A 17,591-nucleotide genomic window follows, 5' to 3' on the forward strand; every position below is an offset into this window, starting at 1 on the left:
TTCCTGGGTTTCCACTACAGTAACTCCAGGCTGCAGGTTTCCTTTGAAATTCCTTATTTTGTTTGCAGTGCATTTATTCATGTACACTGGATGGCAAATCTCTGGAGGTGCAAATCCAAAAGGCTCTGACTCTCAGACTCCTGTCAGAAAGGAATTAGCACCATTATAAATCTACTCGACAGGGAAATACTACACCCCTTCACGATTTTAAAGTCGTTTCCTCTGCTGTGTCAAAACCATGTCTATTAACCCATCTTTGCATTCAAAATAACTCTACTTTTTTGAGTTTTATGTTTTATAATAACTGATATTAAAGCTGTTATTTGTCCACAGAGCAGTGTAAATAAGATATATGTTATTTTCTTGTCTTCCTTTTATGAAAGCCAGGAATCATCTATGTGCTAGCTCAGGACACACTTACTATAGTATGTGCTTATATTAAGCACACGGTGGCCAGGGGCTGAAGAATGAATATAAGACCTTCACAAATCTTACATTTTTTTCTCTAGCATCAATATGTGATAGTGTATGTATGTGAAAAATAACCAGACAAAAAACAGGGAAATGAAACATTCCACTTTACAGACTTTTCTTCCTGATAGGAGAATATTAGTTAAAGCAGAAGAAAGTGTTTAGGTACTACAGAAATGAACGCAATATCAGAATCTGCAAGAGATATTTGCTCTGTGAATCCCATGTGAACTTTCCCAAACAAGCCAGGCTCATTTAGAAATTTAAATGTGAAGATGAACATTTTTTTGTCCTTGAGAGACTGTCTCTGTCTAATACATCTTGCTAATAATGTATTCTGCCTGTCATCACCTCATTCCATTTCTCTGATGGTACTTCATTTGTGCTTTTAAACAGTGCCATTTGCTTAATGCATATCCCAGTACACAATAGACAAATTTACTATGATGTTTTGGGCTCATTTTGTTGAACTTTCATTATTCTTATAGACATTTCTTGACTTATCCCTGGTAATTAAAATTTTCTCTTCCATCAAATGTGCAGGTGAATCACTGCAGCCACGTCAGAGTGAGCGACGCATTTTGATATTGGACTGCAGTGGACTGAATTTCTTTGATTACACTGGAGTGTCCATGTTGCTTCAGGTATTAGTAATACCAGATACACTCTGTACATTAAAATACATAAATACACACACAATTTATTTAAGTCAGCTACTAGTCATCCCACTTACAGTGGATAAAGGGGGTAACTCATGCAAGAGATGACCAAAGATTTGGTACTGAACTGTGTTTGTATAAAATTATACACAAATAATTTACATTTAATGGAGCCGCTTTTCAGAAAACACTCTCTTTGCTGTAATTTTTTTTTTTTGTGGGTTGTTCTTGTGTTTTTTTTTTGTTTGTTTTTGTTTTGTAATTTTAAAGCTGATTTATGTCACATCACACCGTCAGCTTTAAAATTTCAGTTTTTATTTCTGTGACTTTATGACCTACTTTCTGCTAAGCCGGAGGTCTTAATGAGCTCCATGCTCTCTTCTGTGGCTTACATACCTGGCAGGCTGGGTTCCTCAGGCATGACAGAAGATCCAGGAAGCTCCCAAATGACCAAGAACAGCAACAACATAATGATCAGCACTATACAGCAAATGAAAAAATATGTTCAAAAGCTACTTTCTATTTGGCATTTAATAGATCTGCAGTGGGTACAGATTTAATTGGGTGTGCAAGGTTTGGTTCATGTAACTTTTCTGTTTAAGATAGAAGACTAGATTTGAATCATCATCATAGAATCATGGAATGGCCCCGGTTGGAAGGGACCTCAGGGATAATCAAGTCCCACCCTGCTACAGGCAGGACTGCCAACCTCCACATTTAATACTGGACCAGGCTGCCCATGGCCCTATGCAACCTAGTCTTGAACACCTCCAGAGACGGGGCATCTACAACCTCTCTGGGCAGCCTGTTCCAGCACCTCTCTCATTGTAAAGAACTTCCCCCTGACATCCAACCTAAATCTTTCCTCCTTCAACTTAAAACCATTTCCCCTTGTCCTGCCGTTATCTACACTTGTAGACTCCCTTTAGGTACTGGAAGACTGCAACAAGGTCACCCCACAGAAAGCTGAAGTTGGGATTCAGACCAGGCCTTTTCTTATCCTAAGTGTTTTCTCAATTTGCTGAATTGATTATTATTTTTTAAAGTGTTAAATTAAAAATAAGTATATATGTGGGGACATAATTGGAAGGAAAACTGGTATGAATAAATAACGTGAGTGAGAGTTAGTCTTTATTACTTCTTCCCTCAAAAAAAGCACATTCAATAAAATTAGTAGAAACAAAAAAAGTAGTTTGTCAACTGATTTGCAAAAGATCTATGAGACCTCAAAACTACGGGTTAAATCAGAGGCATTAGATAAATTTGTGGGACACAAATCCATGCTGGGCTATGGCATAGATGGAGGTGGCTTAATGACAAAGCTTACCCATAGGAGGAACGTGCTCAACGTTTTACAGTCCTTCCCTGAATATCACCCCTGGCGCTGGAGTTAGAGGGATTTTTAGTGTGGAACGGGCTTTTGGGTCCTTTTTAAAGTAAGTTATACTGATGATGTTCTCACTGAATCATTTCTCTTTTCCCAATTGTTCCACTTCACATGGATTAGTTAAGCTTTTTTTTTTTTTTTTTTTTTTTTTTTTTTTTTTTTTTTTTTTTTTTTGCAACAGAGACTGCTTTGGATGCTTTCTCATCTGCCAAAAAAAGGCCTACTCTTGTTCTAGAGTTATTTTCATTTTTTATTACTTTCTAGCTTATGAATACCTAGTTTCTGTGAAACTGCACATTTTCAGAGAAAGAACAAAGAACAACTTGCTGCATGCTGGCTATGGTACCTATTTGATAGACTGCTGGAAGTTGGACTAGATGACCTTTAAAAGTCCCTTCCAACTCTAAGGATTCTATGAGCGTACAAGTCTTTCCTAGGTCCAATACTTGACTTTGTGGGCTGGTAGGTAAGCTTGTGGAAAAGAGGTGGGTAAACTTGCAGAAAAAGGCATATTGGAAACAAATTCATAAAAATGTTATTTTAAATGGTACTTTATTAATCAGATTTTGATCAGATTGATTTTATTACCAGCAAAGCTGTAGAGCACTTTGCAGACGGGGGAGGAAATGATGCTTTCCTGCTGAGCGTGGTTCGGTGCTGTTTGTATTATGGAGGGGCTCTCTCTGGTGGCTGTTGTCAGTATAGCCTGAACAGCAGCACACCGCGCTCTGCCTATTTGAATATGTTCTTGTTGGGTATGGTGTTGGTGTTTTAAACTCCTTTTTTTTTTTTTTTTTTTTTTTTTTTTCCCACGTTTTCACACTTATAGATTTACATGGATTGTAAAAACAGACACACTGAAGTGTTGCTCGCATGCTGCAAAGGCAAGTATCAACTTACAGCAAAACTTTTAACGTTACATTTATATGTTCTTGCTACTTTATCAGTGCTCATATGTTTGTTTTGCTACAGCTTCCTTGATTAAAGCAATGCAGTATGGTGGAAATCTCGAATCTGAAAAACCCATCTTCTTTGAGTCTATTTCTTCAGCAATCGATGCCAGTCAAATTTCCAGGGTGAGGCTTACAGCAGGGGTAGGGGAGGTCTGGAGGCTCCTTGGGTGCTCACTGAGCTTCGATAAAGCTTTCATTTGGGAAAATGTCACATATTCAATGAAGCTGTTGTACAGAAATATGTTATCTGTATACTCTGCAGCCAGTCCTCAGTCTGTGGATTGCATTTACCACGTTTTCCCTGCTTGCACTCTCTTCTTGTCCCCTTCTCTCCTTTTGCAGTAACTTCTCAGTCTTCTATGCTGGATCCAGAGCTGTGTTGTTTTGTTCATTAATCTGGGTACATGTTCCATTGGAAAGCATAATGACATCTCAGAATAACCAACACAGCCTCTTGGTGAGGCAAATTATCTTCTACTCTGTCATGCATTGCAAAGCAACACTGCTCCCCAACCTGTGTTGCTTAAGGCAGCACACCTCTGTTAGCACAGTAACGTGTGCATAAGGTGCACATGTGCTAGGTAAGAGAGAAGTGAGATAAACTGAAGAAAGGCACACTGTGCTAGACTGAACAAAACACTTTGGCAGATTTTTTTGGAGCTAATAATCTTATGTCTGCCCTGCAGTGCAGAGTGCTGTGTTGGCTCACTGGTGGGAAAAAGAGAGAGGAACTTTATGTAGTGGAAGGGAGAGCTAGAAGGAGAAGGAAGAAAAAAAGTTGTCTTAGAAATTGAGGCTTGAGGCTTGAAGGTGCATTTGCTCATATATTTATTTGCTCGACAATAAGTCTTGCAATCCTTGCTAAAAGACTATAAACTTCCTTATAATGGAGTCTTTTTCATTCTAATGTTCAGTGGGAAATATGGTAATAGGTGGACTGGATGATCTAGGTCTTTTCCAACCTTGGTGACTCTGCAATTGTAATCCCTGTGTAACTGAGCATGCATTATTAGCAGTGTGCTTTCCTGTGGTTGTATTTATGATTCCAAACAAGAGTAGAGCTCCTTTCAGAACCATGTTCAAGAGATATTAAACTAATCATGGTCTGATGGTCTACGGTATTTGTTTTCACTTTTCTCCCCTTTACTGTGATCTGGCATGTGTTACTAGTAAAATTAGAGTTGCCCTTGGACAAAAAAAAGAAAAAAAAAAATCATTTTTCATTGACTTATCTAGATAAGGTGATTTGGCTCTGTTGGACTGGATGATTGACTGGGAAAAAGTATGTTCTCTTCAGTGCTTTTCAAGATTTCTTTTTGTTGCTCTGCAAAAATTAAAAATAATTTTTAAAAAAAACCTGAAATGGTAACTGCAGGGTAAAAATAATGGGGATGGCTATTGGATATTTTGTCTGGGCCTGATTAGATGAATTAGGATGACTGTCATGTTATAAAATATCTGAATTCTTTATAGACACCAGGTAACCTTTCTAATGTTCCTGTGAGATAGCTGGTATTTCCATTTTATGGGAACGGGGAATGGAAAGGCCAGGAGAAGTATTCAAAATAAAAAGGAGCTTAAGTCCATTTTGCCATGACCTGAGAATATGCTACTATCACACCTGAAAAGCAAACTGGTGAAGTGGTGCAGTCTGAAAGACTTGCATATAGTCTGAAATTCCGAGTGTAATTAGTATAGACATTAGTATGCTACTGATGCCTCTTTATAGTGTTTAAGATATGTGGTTTGGTTTCTCAGTGTGTTCATTGCCTTTCACATTGGAAGATAAAAATAGATGGGCAGAAGTAAAGTGGCAGGGTGATCTGACTAGCAGCACCACACTGTAACTGGGGTCAAGATGCTGAGGTCAGCAGGAACTTTGAGAAAAGAAGAAGTGGCAGAATAGGATACAAAAGAGCAGGTGATGGAGATTTATGGAAAGTGTTTTGTTTGGGTTTCCATTTCTGATCCCTCCAGTCAGAATTTCAGTGGAAGAAAGCTAGAGGCAAGAGGACTTGGTGGTTCCTTTGCATCTCTGCTGCATTCAGGAAGACAAAGATACTCTTATATACATCCAAGGTCAATGTCGTGCCATATTCATTTTTAAGTTGATAAGAGACATATCTATTGCTTTATGCCACTCATCCTCATCATAAATAACTATTTGATTTGCAAGACTTCTTAATGGTGGCAATCATCTGCAAATTTTCTTGATATTCTACGAAAACATTGTAATAATTTGTTTTCTGTTTCTCACAATTTAGAAATACAGCAAGTTCACCGAACAGAGTGAAGTGTGATTCCAACCCATCCAGTGTGGATAGTTTGACCAGCTCATATGGAGAATGAACTAAACCATGGTTTCTCGTTAGCTTTTTTTTTTTTTCTCCAGGAGATATCATAAATGCTATTTTATATGCCATTTATGTTTAGTGCACTCAGTAATGACAGATCTGCCATTCAGAACAAAAGATCTTTCCACTGCCATCACTCAGAGATTGTTCCTATAGTTGATCTACAGTCGTTTTTATAATACTCTTATACACATTTAGAGACAAATTATTAGAAAGCAGATGTAGGGTACTGACTGTGTTTAACAGTAAAATATATTCTTTTAGATATCTTCTATTATAACATTAGTTGTAATATGCATCCGTAGTTTTGTGCATGGAATAATGAGACATTAAGATTTCTTAAAAGCACAGTGTTATAATTGATGCATTATATTTGGGGAAGCCATATACCTATGTATACTTTGTTTCTGGTGGAGTTATTTACCCTTTTCGTTGTTCAAGACAGCTATTTACAATAACAGCATCACAACACAGCTAACATATCCTTCAATTTTTCGTACTTGGTTATTGTAGAATTTTTTATGCCTGCCAAGGTTAGTGGAAGCACTATTTGTTGAAAGAAGGCAGATGTAAGTTGGTTGGATTGTCTCCCTCTCTAGTAGATGTCATGAGTTATTATAATGGTTTGCTATATTTTCAGTGCCACGGGTATTCTTTAGCTTAGATTGAAGAGGAAAAACTGGTCATATTTTTCCAAAACTTTTTCTTGTTTTCAGGACAGTCATCTGCATTTCCAGCTTGAGCTGTTTTTTGGTCAGTGCTGGAATTTGATCATGTAAGAAGTAAGTTTTATTTGTTGGCCAAGGTGCATTCATGTCAGATGCAGTAGTTGATTGCAAATGACTTTGACAGGTTATAACAGGCAATAACATTTAATTATTAAATTCTTCAGACAATCTTAGCGATTTATGAACACTTTAGACAGTATTTACATTGCACTTTCATTGTAGAAGAATCAATTGTATATCATAGCTGAATGGAGAACTCTCCTTAACTACCAGCTGAATAAATGAATAAAAGTTATCTTTTCTATTAAGTTCAGTATTTATTCTTTGATAGTTATATGCATTTTCTGAAAATGTAGAGATGTGTTGGTTAATAGAATTGTTAAAACATGGTCTTTAGAAAAGATAACACCTACCATGAGACCTTCAATTTTGTTCTGAATAATCTTGTTAACAATAATACAGACGCTGTTAAAATTATTTGTAATGTCAGTGAAATCCTTGGCAACTCTGCATCAAATTAAAATTTTTTACTGCTAATCAAAATGGTTTCCATTTTCCCCAGTGTTCAATACGAATAACTTTTCTACAGCTGGATTTTAGTATCAATTTCAGCCTAATACAGAGTTCAGTAACAACTTCGACAGTCTTCTGTATAAACTGTCCACTGGCTTCCCTCAAGTTCATCAGGAAATATTAGTCTGTATATAGGTAGGAGTGTATTCCAAACTTACCATTAGCTACTCTCTGTATGGGCTCAAGTTGCACCAGGGGGGATTCGGGCTGGACGTTAGGAAATGCTACTTTTCTGAAAGAGTGGTCAGGTGCTGGAATGGGCTGCCCAGGGAGGTGGTGGAGATATCTGCTCTGGAGGTGTTCAAGGAACATCTAGACATTGTGTTGAGGGACATGGTTTAGTGGAGCTGTTGGTGATACGTGGATGGTTGGACTGGATGATCTTGGAGGTCTTTTCCAACCTGGTGATTCTATGATTATATGTTTGTTCTTCTGAGGCAGGAGGGCAAGCAAGCCAAACACACCCTGCAGCAAAGAGACTGCACAAAGCAATTAGCATTAAATGCCCAGGTATCATTCTGAAAACTGAGATGAGTCATAGCCAGTAAGAATAAGGGTGTGTTGTTATTCTGCTCTCTTGAGCCAGACATTCATCTTTGTACATTCTGGCTTTATTTACCTAAATAACCATAGGGACAATTCAGATGAATGTAAAGTTTTATAAATTGTGCTTGCATGCCTAAGACTGAGCAGCATTACAAGAGCCTAGTCTTAAGAAGTGCTGAGCTCCCTTGCTTCCTGTTGGTTTTGAAGATTTGAGAGACTTGAGGAAGTGTCTCCTCTCCAAGCATGCTGTTCTGCATGGTTTCACCTAGTGAAGCCAACAGGAGCTCTGGGCAGTAAGCAATTCTGAAAGACTAGGTATTCATTCTGCCTCCTGTTTGTGTACAAAGTGCTCAGATTTTATACTCCTTAATTCAAAGGGTATGAATCATCTACACTATGAAAATCCATGTTTCAGTGTTGCAAATTTTGGTATGTTCTGCACTTTATAGGAAAACATTCAAATACTATTTTCAAGAGATGTTCAATACCTTTATTGATTTCATTTGCTTGATCTGTTCAGGAATTTTCAGATATTTTTAGGAATTAATTCTAAGTGTTAGATATTACATTATGTGAATTAAGAGTTTTCCCTCAAAATTTAAGGTATATTAATTGGGATACGTTAAAATGGGGATCTGATCATATGCTTCCTGCAGAATTTGTGTTTCGCACATTCCAAAACAAAGCAATCAATGAGGGGAAAAAAAAAAAAAAGAGTGCAAACTGATGTAAAGAAATGAACATAGTGACAATTACAAATTAGGCATAAAATATGTAATAAGGAAAAGACTGTTAACATTATATTTATGCAAATTAAATGTTTCTAATTCTCATCATATGTCTTTCTTTTTAAAGGTTATTTGCCCTGATTCTATGATTCAAGTGTCACAAGGTCTGATTTTAGCTGCTTTGACATAATTTATTTGACAGCTCTGTGTGCCATAAATATATAATGTAACGAGGAAAGGTATCTGCACTGTTGAATGAAAACATTAATGCGTCAATACTGTGTGTGAATACTGTTTGACATTTACTGGTTACAAAAATAAAATACACAGTATGCCTTGAAAATATGGCACTCCTATTTTTGGAAGAGATTTTCTTTGTCTACAGAAAGTAGCATCTCATAAATAAATGAACGAGTGCACTTCCAGAGTGGATGCTAAATGGTGCTTTCATCATGAAGATGGATTTTCAGTAAAGATCACATAATCTGCATGTTTCCATATGTTTTACAATGCTTTTGATTTATTTATTTTTTTTTTCATGTTTCAGTGTTGAGTATTAGCATACACTGCAATAAATTTATGTGGAAATAAACTGCAATATGAGACAATTCAAATGTGGAAAGAGGAAACCATCCTCATTATTACAATACTTAGCAGCTTTTTTTTTTTTAATCACTTTTTTTACTAACCAGTCTGTAATGAGATATGTTGTTTTCTTGAGACTCAAAAGGTATTAAATGTATTAGGTCTTAAGAATGAATCATAGAATCATAGAATGGCCTGGGTTGAAAAGGACCATAATGATCATCTAGTTTCAAACCCCTGCTATGTGCAGGGTCACCAACCAGCAGACCAGGCTTCCCAGAGCCACATCCAGCCTGACCTTGAATGCCTCCAGGGATGGGGCATCCACAACTCTTTGGGCAACCTGTTCCAGTGTGTCACCACCCTCTGTGTGAATGTATGAATGAGAGAAGTTACATTATATTCAGAAGTTTGGCTACCTTACATTTCTTAGTATACTATCTAACAGACATTCTTACCTCCATGAGAGGTACAGAAATCTCAGACCAATATTCCCAGTATTTCTTCTATGTATATACTGCCATTTGAGCATCTTTTGCATCTACAGATGGTGCACACTGATGGTATATAGAAGTCTGTGGCTTACCCCAGTATTGGGGAAATTATGGGTAAATCCTTTCACAGGTATTACCCAAGCAGCAGTCATACAGCTTCATGCTGGCAAACTTCACACACTTCCTCTTGCTATCACTTATCCTCTTCCTGATTTGGTCTTCCACAAGTACAGGCTTTCATACATACTTGCTCCTCAATCCTATTCCATCTGTAAATTTCTGGGCATCCTGTATCATCTCTATGATAAAGGAAGACGTACAATGTTTACTAATCCCATACTTTTGAGGATTGTCTGCATACATCACATGTCAGATGCCAAACATCACGCTTGCCTTAGGGTCCATCTCAACTGGATCATCGGTAGTCACTGCAGTAATTAGCTGTAGTGTCTTCAGCTGATTTTCCATTCTGCTTCTGTGGACCTGTTGTCTCTACATCTCCATTATTAAAGGCCTCTTCTAATATATTTTGAAATAATATAATGACATTTCCTATCCAATAAAATTTAGTAGTCACAGTACTGGAATTGTCAGTATATACTATACTGAAATACAAGCTAATAATTTCAAATGCTTTGCATTTTCTTTCAGGTTCCTTTTTCTCTTTGTCTGCAACTCCTTTTAAATTTTGAAATTTCATTCTGTTTTAGCTTGGTTCCTATAGCCAAATTCTTAATTTAGAGAACCTCCATAAAAGAAGACATGTTTTGATAGAATGAGAGCAATCCTAACTGATAAGAGAAAAAAATAAATCTCTTTTTTTAATCTTGCAACATTTCCGGATTTGAAACAGGTTTTGAAATATTACATTTGCAATCTGCATTTTCATTTTATTTTCAGCAGTAAATCTGTGTTTAAATCTTCCAATCATATTTCAGGTTCATTGCTGGCCTGATTCTGTTTTTCACTTCACTCATCTCCAGTATGCCTAATATCTTCAATTCCTAATCCCAAGAAATGGAGATGGAGACTTTAAGGGGACAAAAGGAGGGGGAACAAGCAAACCCTGCAATCTCCTGGTGACACTCTGCAGACCAGGAGATTGCAGGGTTTGCTTGTTCCCCCTCCTTTTGTCCTCTTTCCTAGAATCTCCTCGGCAACTTGAGTAACCCAAATGTTTTTGGGTACAACTGTAACTGCAGCACAAGTGCAGCAGTGCAGATGCAAAGCCAGAGACCAGCCTGAGATGCTGCTGGACTATGGGACTGCGGAGGACTTGGGACTAGGAGGAGGCAAGTGTGGGAAGAGACCAGATGGGAGAAGAAATATCAAGGGAATGGGAGCATGTGATATTGTGCATGAGTGAAAAGGCTGATGAGCATGTGGGGCAGCTGGGATGTCAGGCTATATAGGGTGAAGGAGAAGGTGATGGAGTGAAGGAGAGGCGGATGAGAAAAATTTGAACCATTTGCTATTGTCAGGCCACTGGACAGCAGGAAAGTTTATTTTCTGCAGAGATGCCACTTTCACAGAGGGATAGTTGCCCCACACTGCTATAGATCCTGCTAATATAGTTTTAAAAACTCTTTAATTTCTTTACAGCAATAAAAGAAGGAGTTGATGTGGCATGTTATGTTGTATTTTCTAGAGTAAGTTTTCTTTTTCAGAAAAATTGCAGCACTTAAAAGTGTTTCACCAATAACAGTATTAAGTATGTATGAGAAAACTCACATCTGCCTCTTTCCAACCTCACAGAGTACACCTTTTCAGAGAGACAGGTGGTCCATAAGGAGGAACAGGTGTATCCTGAGCATTACCACCTCCGTATCGTGGACAGACATTGTAAACACCGTGCTCAGAGCACTTCAATCACTTCTCCGTCAGTATTGCTTCTCAGCTACTTCATCAGGAACCAGCAGGGGTAGTGGCAGGTGTAGTTCATGGCATGTTTCCAAGAAAACTTTGGATAGAAGTGTGCTGATGAAAGGAGAGAAAGGTAAGGATAAATATTTTCAGTAATGTGATTAATCCAAAGCTAGGATAACAGTCCTAGGCAGTCAGTCAGGGCCAGGCAGCAGTTAGCCACAAGCAGTGTTGATAGTGGTTAGTGTGCACCTGGCACTCTGTGCTTTGGTTTGTGCCACAAAGCAGGGAGCACAACAATGGAGTGCAGCAGAGAGATGCCTTCAGCCCACCTGCGCAGATGCAGGCATGATGCAGAGGACAGCATAACTCATTTAACGTAGAGGAAACATAGTGTATCCAGAGGTCTTACAGCCTTACTTATCAGGGTAAAGACATCCATGTAGTTTGGATGGTTGCCAAACCTACATTCTCCCTGGTCCTCAGCTGATAAAGGTAACATCCTGCCCACCTGGCAACACTATGCAAGTGTGGTCTGAAAGCTTAAACTACAAGCTGACAGAGCACCAAAATCTGCCCCATAACTATACCCAGGTCTGGGCTTCCAGTACCAGAGATATAGGTGTGTTCAAGGAAGTCTTATCAAACTCCATGAGTACATAAGAGGAGAGTCAAATGGAGTTGGGGCTGTTCAATGTGGAGAAAACAAGGATCAGGGGGATCTTATTCATCTATACGTATATATGTCTGATGTGTGGAGTAGAGGAGAAGGAGCTAGGCTCTTCTCAGTAGTGCCCAGAGACATGATAATCTAAGGTGAAGTTCCTGGGTTCTGGTCCTTGCAGTGGGGATTTAATGTTAAATATAAAAAATATCCTGGGAGGATAGATTGGTGTCTTAGCACTTCCCATTCATACAACTTCTCCAGGTACTAAAACAGTCTTCCCTTCTTGTCCAAACTGCTCAAGTTAGTCTTGAACTCTTTCTGCCATAGCTTTAGTAGAAAGTATCCTCACCCATTATCAGACAGGGTATTCATCCGAAGGAAAAAAGGTAAATTTGAAACATATCATCCCAAGAGGGAGCTAGTTTCTGGATTTCTTATGCTATTTGGTAACAACCAGGCTACTGTACTGAAGGACCTGCCCTAGCTTATGTCTGAAATGAACACCACTTCTGTGTTTTGTTACCTCTGCTGTCAAAATTGTGGAAACAGTGAAAGACAGAAGGGGAACAACTTTACACCTGTGTCAGGAATAAAAGACATTCCTCATTGTCTGGTTTGGGCAGCAGGGGGATAACTCTGGTGACACCAGAGCTGCCAGCTGGGCACCATGTGAAACCATAGTATCCTAGTGCTGCTGTGCCCATCAAGGCCAGGAGCATTTGCCAAAACATTTACCAGGGACTGGAGGTGCTGCCTCTGACTAAGTATCAAAAAGGATCTCCCAATACAAATATTATTTCCTTTAGCAAGTACCAGCAGAAAAGAAGTGATGTTTGATTATGTGCAGTGTAAAGTGTGGCTGTACCAATAGTTTCTTCCCCATGGAAAGGAGAAGATAAATTTTGGTGGCGATCAAGCTCATGCTTTTTATTTTCTACATTTTTTTGGCAATGTAAATTCAAGATAGGCCCTTAGTGCTATATTAACATAGATTTTTATGTGTCAATTAACAAATAAATTAATTATGAAAACTCATTTAGGAAAGGGATGACACTAGACAGAGCCTTGAGGAAGCTGAGCAGTGCCGGGATGCAACATCTGCTCCATTAAATTGCTCTCAGACGCTGCTGTTACTCACTTGTTCACTGCTGCTTGGCAGCATCTCAAGCAGTCCTGTACCTCCCCAGGATATACAAGTTCGGACACAGACCCACAAAGGCCAAACGTCTTCTTTTATTCTCCCAGGCTAAAGGATGTTGTCAAGATACAACACAACTCTGACATGGAGAAAAAAATCTGAACAAACTACATGCCATGTTGATTTGCCAAGTGAGGTTTGCTTTCATTGATTTACTTACTGTTGAATTTGACATCCATCTCAAGTATTGAATCTACCTTTGTAGCCCCACTATTTGCTGTTATGAACTTCACTTTGCAACTCAGCTAATGTAAAAATGCCTCCCATTACTAGCAGCGGTGCTTCGCATGACATAACAGAAACTGACTCAGAAAGTAGCATATGCTGTTATCACCCATAATAGATCAGCCACATCTCAAAGACTGGAAGCCAAAATTGCCATTTGGCATGTCTGTAAATTCAAATATGCCGTCTGTCCCAAGTTGAAAATTAATGGAATTTTGTCTACTTTATATATATATATCAAACGCTTCGCTTTCACTGTTGCCATAAAAGATTTTTCATTTAGTATTAGTATTATAGTAACTCTCCATGGGTATTTAATGTTGTTGCCGAGCTCATCAGGCTGCAATTTGTAAAACAAATGCCCTTCTGCCTTTCTGCAGATTGTTTCCTTCACATCTAAATTCAGTGCTTCCAAAACAGAGAGGTTGCAAGAACACCTTTCTGTCCCAAGGCAGGACAAAATGAGCCATCATCAACATATATTTGCTAGTAAAATGACAAGAAATGCCAAAATATTAAATGCCCATATACGTGTGTGTATATATATATATATATATACACACACACATATATATATATGTATATATATAGTATATTACAAAAAATTCCTCCACGGGGGCTGGAGTTATTTAACTTTTGTTTAAGGACTTACAATTCAGAAAAGGGCTATTACAGAGGAGGAACCTTATCTGCACGCTTTCTGAGCAGAAATCTCCCAGAGAGCAGCCAGATTTCTATGCATACACATGGCAGGATATCCTGCCATCCTGCCATATCCTTTCACAAATAGCTCATTTCCACACCTGTAGCTGTGGCACTTCTTCAGCCAGCATGAAAGCTCCTTTTGAGGGTATGTTGTTTAGTTGTTTTTTTGCCCAGTGAGATTCATGGCCATTTTGTCAGTCTGCCTCTGCCACTCACGTGGTTTGATGAAAGCTTCTTTTCGACAGCTATAGTTTCTAAAAGGGACAAATTATGCGTCCAGTCCTGCAAGCCTGCCTGCAATGAACGCCTTTAGAAATCAGTGGAGCTTTCACATGGCAGATGGCTCCCTAGGATTGAGCTCTACATAATTTTGCGATATTTTAGATAGGGATATTTTAGTGGCTTTTTCCCTATGCATGACAGCATGATTTGCTGGCTGCTAGAAAATGTCATCAGACCCTTTCTCATTCCACAATGAAACCTTTGGATTATTTTTTTTTTTCTCTTGAAAGAAAAAAAATGTTTTCTTTTTGTATTGTACAGGACGTTCCTATCTCATGAAAAACAGTCCTAGACAAAAACTGTGACAGCAGAAGGGTGGAAGGACAAAATAATCACACTGTATTTCAATATAGTCCTGAAGATAAACGAAAGGGGAAGAGTTGTTTTTAAAAAATAAAAAATGCTCCACTATTGAAAATATTTCTGTCCCTTAAAATTTTTGTGGACTCTCCTATGTATTTGATTTCATTTATGTTGTCATCTGAATTCTTTTGGAATGCAGTAAAGGCAAGAACTCATTAGGTTGAGTCCTTTTGCTCTCTCTCAAAAAAGACAATTGCTCAATAGTAAATTCAGCAGTCACTGCAGAACGATCTGCAGCCAATTTACCTCCTGTAAAAACACAGGAAGGGGAAAAATATCAGTGCAAGCTTGGTTCCAGAGAGAATTAATTCATTATCCCTGGCCAGGTCTATGTTTGCATGCAAAGAGTGCAGCAAATTCACTTGAACCAGTTTTTCTGACAGATATTACAGTGTAGATCCTTATCCTCAAAGCTGGTCACACTAAGGGGTTAACAGTAGCAGGACATATTCCCACCAGCTATCCTAGTGCTTGAAATGTCCTTGCATGCCCAACAGATGTTTAAGTTCAAGAGACCAGTTAGTGAGAAAAGCAAAGGCTGTCTGGCTCCTTGGGCAATCTATCAAATGACATGAGAGCCCTATTCAGACAGCTTACATTTCCCAGCATGTCATTCCCATTGCATCTGTATCTATGACTTACAGGCTCAGACTACTAAGTTGCCAACAATTTCCTGAATGTAGGTGTAATTCTAAGCATCTACATCTATATTATAGACAAATATAAGTAGTTTGAATACATTTCAGTCCCTCCCTTGACTTAGTAGTCTGCAATGTCATTAACTGCAAACAGAAATACACACATCCCAAGTATTTTCTTCATTCTTATCTTGCGAATAATTACAATTATTCCTTTCCAATCTTTCCATTTGTTTTCATTAGGCATTCATTCTTTTACTCTTCACTATGATGAGTATTCAACAACTAATGTGAGTTCCTCATTTCCTTCTTTATACCACTGCATAATTAATGTGATCAGCTGATTTCTGGAGACAGGAATTGCTAGTTTACTTTCCTTGCTAGTCTTGGCTGAACGGTTGTCTGGCTTTCCAGAACATAAGATATTGTATATTACAGAAAAATTGTGTCTTTACTTAAAAAAATGGTCATAACAGCAATTTTAGCAGCAGGTATCTTTAATTACAGCACTTCGATGCTCATATAATAAACACTTCAGGATTTGAATGTAGGCTATGGGTGATTTTGTTGTTGTTCAGTATGGTTTTAACCACTGAACCAACAATACTCTGAGCCAAACTCTGCATTAGAAAGATCTAGGAGAATCCAACCTCAGGCTCCATGGGAATCTCACATGTTGCCCAGCCTGAGTCTGGAAGTACAAATGAGTAAAAGCATCCTCCATGGATTATGATTTCATCTGTTGAAGATCCTCACTGTTAGAAGTACTTTGGTGTAACGTACATCAAAATCCAGCCACCGAAAAGTGAAAACAGGGTATATTCGTTATCAGAGGTAAAATATTTTTAGAATTGCCAGAATCTTTCAAAATGATTTTGTGGGGCTACCTCTGGAATACTGGCAATGGGGCCGTCTTCAGTCCAGGATTTGAGAGGAGTGAGACCTCGCAGTGACAGAAACAGAAAAGCATTCCTGAGAATCAATCTTTATCGACATGACAGAGATCAGATGTTTGGTTATCAAAAAACATCATTGAAGAACAGCTGGATTCATGGAATGACCCCTTCCCAAAAATTTTGATGAGCCTGAGATATTCCCTACCATGGCTAGGAGGTGATAGCACCCAGCAGCATCATAAAACAGAGTTTGTTACAGAGAGGATAAGTATGTCAGAGAAATTAATCCTTACATTTTATTCTAAGAAAGTCTTAGTTTCACACTTTTAGGATATATTTGGGGGAAAAAGATGCTGTTTTGATTATAAGAACAAACATACAAAGAAAACCTTTTCCCACTAGTTAAATTGGTTTGGTAAATAACAGAAACATGCACATAAAATTGCTTTTGGTAACCACCAACAGAACATGTATTAAGATAATTTTTTTTTAGATTTTCTGTTTGATTTTTTTTATCATTAATTAAAGGGCTCAGCATGCTTGAATTCTTTTAATAAATCTTACGTGTTAATTGCAAAGTAATTTTCACTATGGAAAACATTTTGATAGCAAATTGTCAATTCCGTCTGTTGTAAATGAGAAAGAAATCCTTCCATCTTGGTGGAGAATAACAATGATGCAAATGAAATTACAATGTCCTGGGGAAAAATGAGTTTAATTTATGGGAGGTAAAAACCACAGTGGCTTTTCTGCTGAAATTCTGAGTTGCATCTTATATTTTGGATGCTTGCAAGATCCAAATTTTAATTCATAGAATCATAGAACAGCTTGGTTTGAAAAGGGCCACAATGACCATCTAGTTTCAACTACCCTGCTATGTGCAGGGTTGCCAACCACTAGACCAGGATAGAAACATAAGAAGAAGGCAGAATTCAGAATTCTTGACCAGAAGTTCTACGCTGTTTTGTTTCTGAGTTGCTTTGCATTCCAGGATATGCTAACAAAAATGGGTTTGTGAAGGGCTTCCAATACTTTGATGCTGATTATTGAACATTAACTGAGGTGGGAAGATTGTATTTCTTCATTTATTTTTTTGCATTTCAACCATAGTAAACAAGAAACCTAGCTAACTTAACTGCATATTTAAAGCACTTTCAGAATTTTAAAATAATTTTTCAAAATTATTTTTACACTTAATTCTTTGTAATATTTGAAGAACAGGTATTTACAGACACTATTCTTCATTGATACCAAGTCTGAAGTACATGCAGCCGTG

At 38.0% G+C, this 17,591-nt stretch overlaps 1 protein-coding gene across 7 annotated transcripts in view; it reads left to right on the plus strand.

Moving 5' to 3' along the window:
* Nucleotides 1-8,742, plus strand: part of SLC26A7 (solute carrier family 26 member 7) — an 85,436-nt gene extending 76,694 nt beyond the window's left edge. For 6 of the 7 annotated variants that reach the window (XM_085221396.1, XM_085221394.1, XM_085221395.1 and 3 more), the window contains 4 exons: nucleotides 1,015-1,115; nucleotides 3,347-3,401; nucleotides 3,490-3,593; nucleotides 5,735-8,742. In XM_085221396.1, coding sequence (XP_085077522.1) covers nucleotides 1,015-1,115; nucleotides 3,347-3,401; nucleotides 3,490-3,593; nucleotides 5,735-5,770 — 296 coding nt within the window. In that variant the 3' untranslated portion in view covers nucleotides 5,771-8,742. The remainder of the gene's footprint in view (nucleotides 1-1,014; nucleotides 1,116-3,346; nucleotides 3,402-3,489; nucleotides 3,594-5,734) is intronic. The other variant, XM_085221397.1, reaches the window with a different exon arrangement.
* The last annotated feature ends 8,849 nt before the right edge of the window (nucleotides 8,743-17,591 follow it).

This window comes from Meleagris gallopavo, chromosome 3 (assembly GCF_905368555.1).
Source record: "Meleagris gallopavo chromosome 3, MGAL_WU_HG_1.1, whole genome shotgun sequence".
In the NCBI taxonomy this organism is placed as follows: domain Eukaryota; kingdom Metazoa; phylum Chordata; class Aves; order Galliformes; family Phasianidae; genus Meleagris; species Meleagris gallopavo.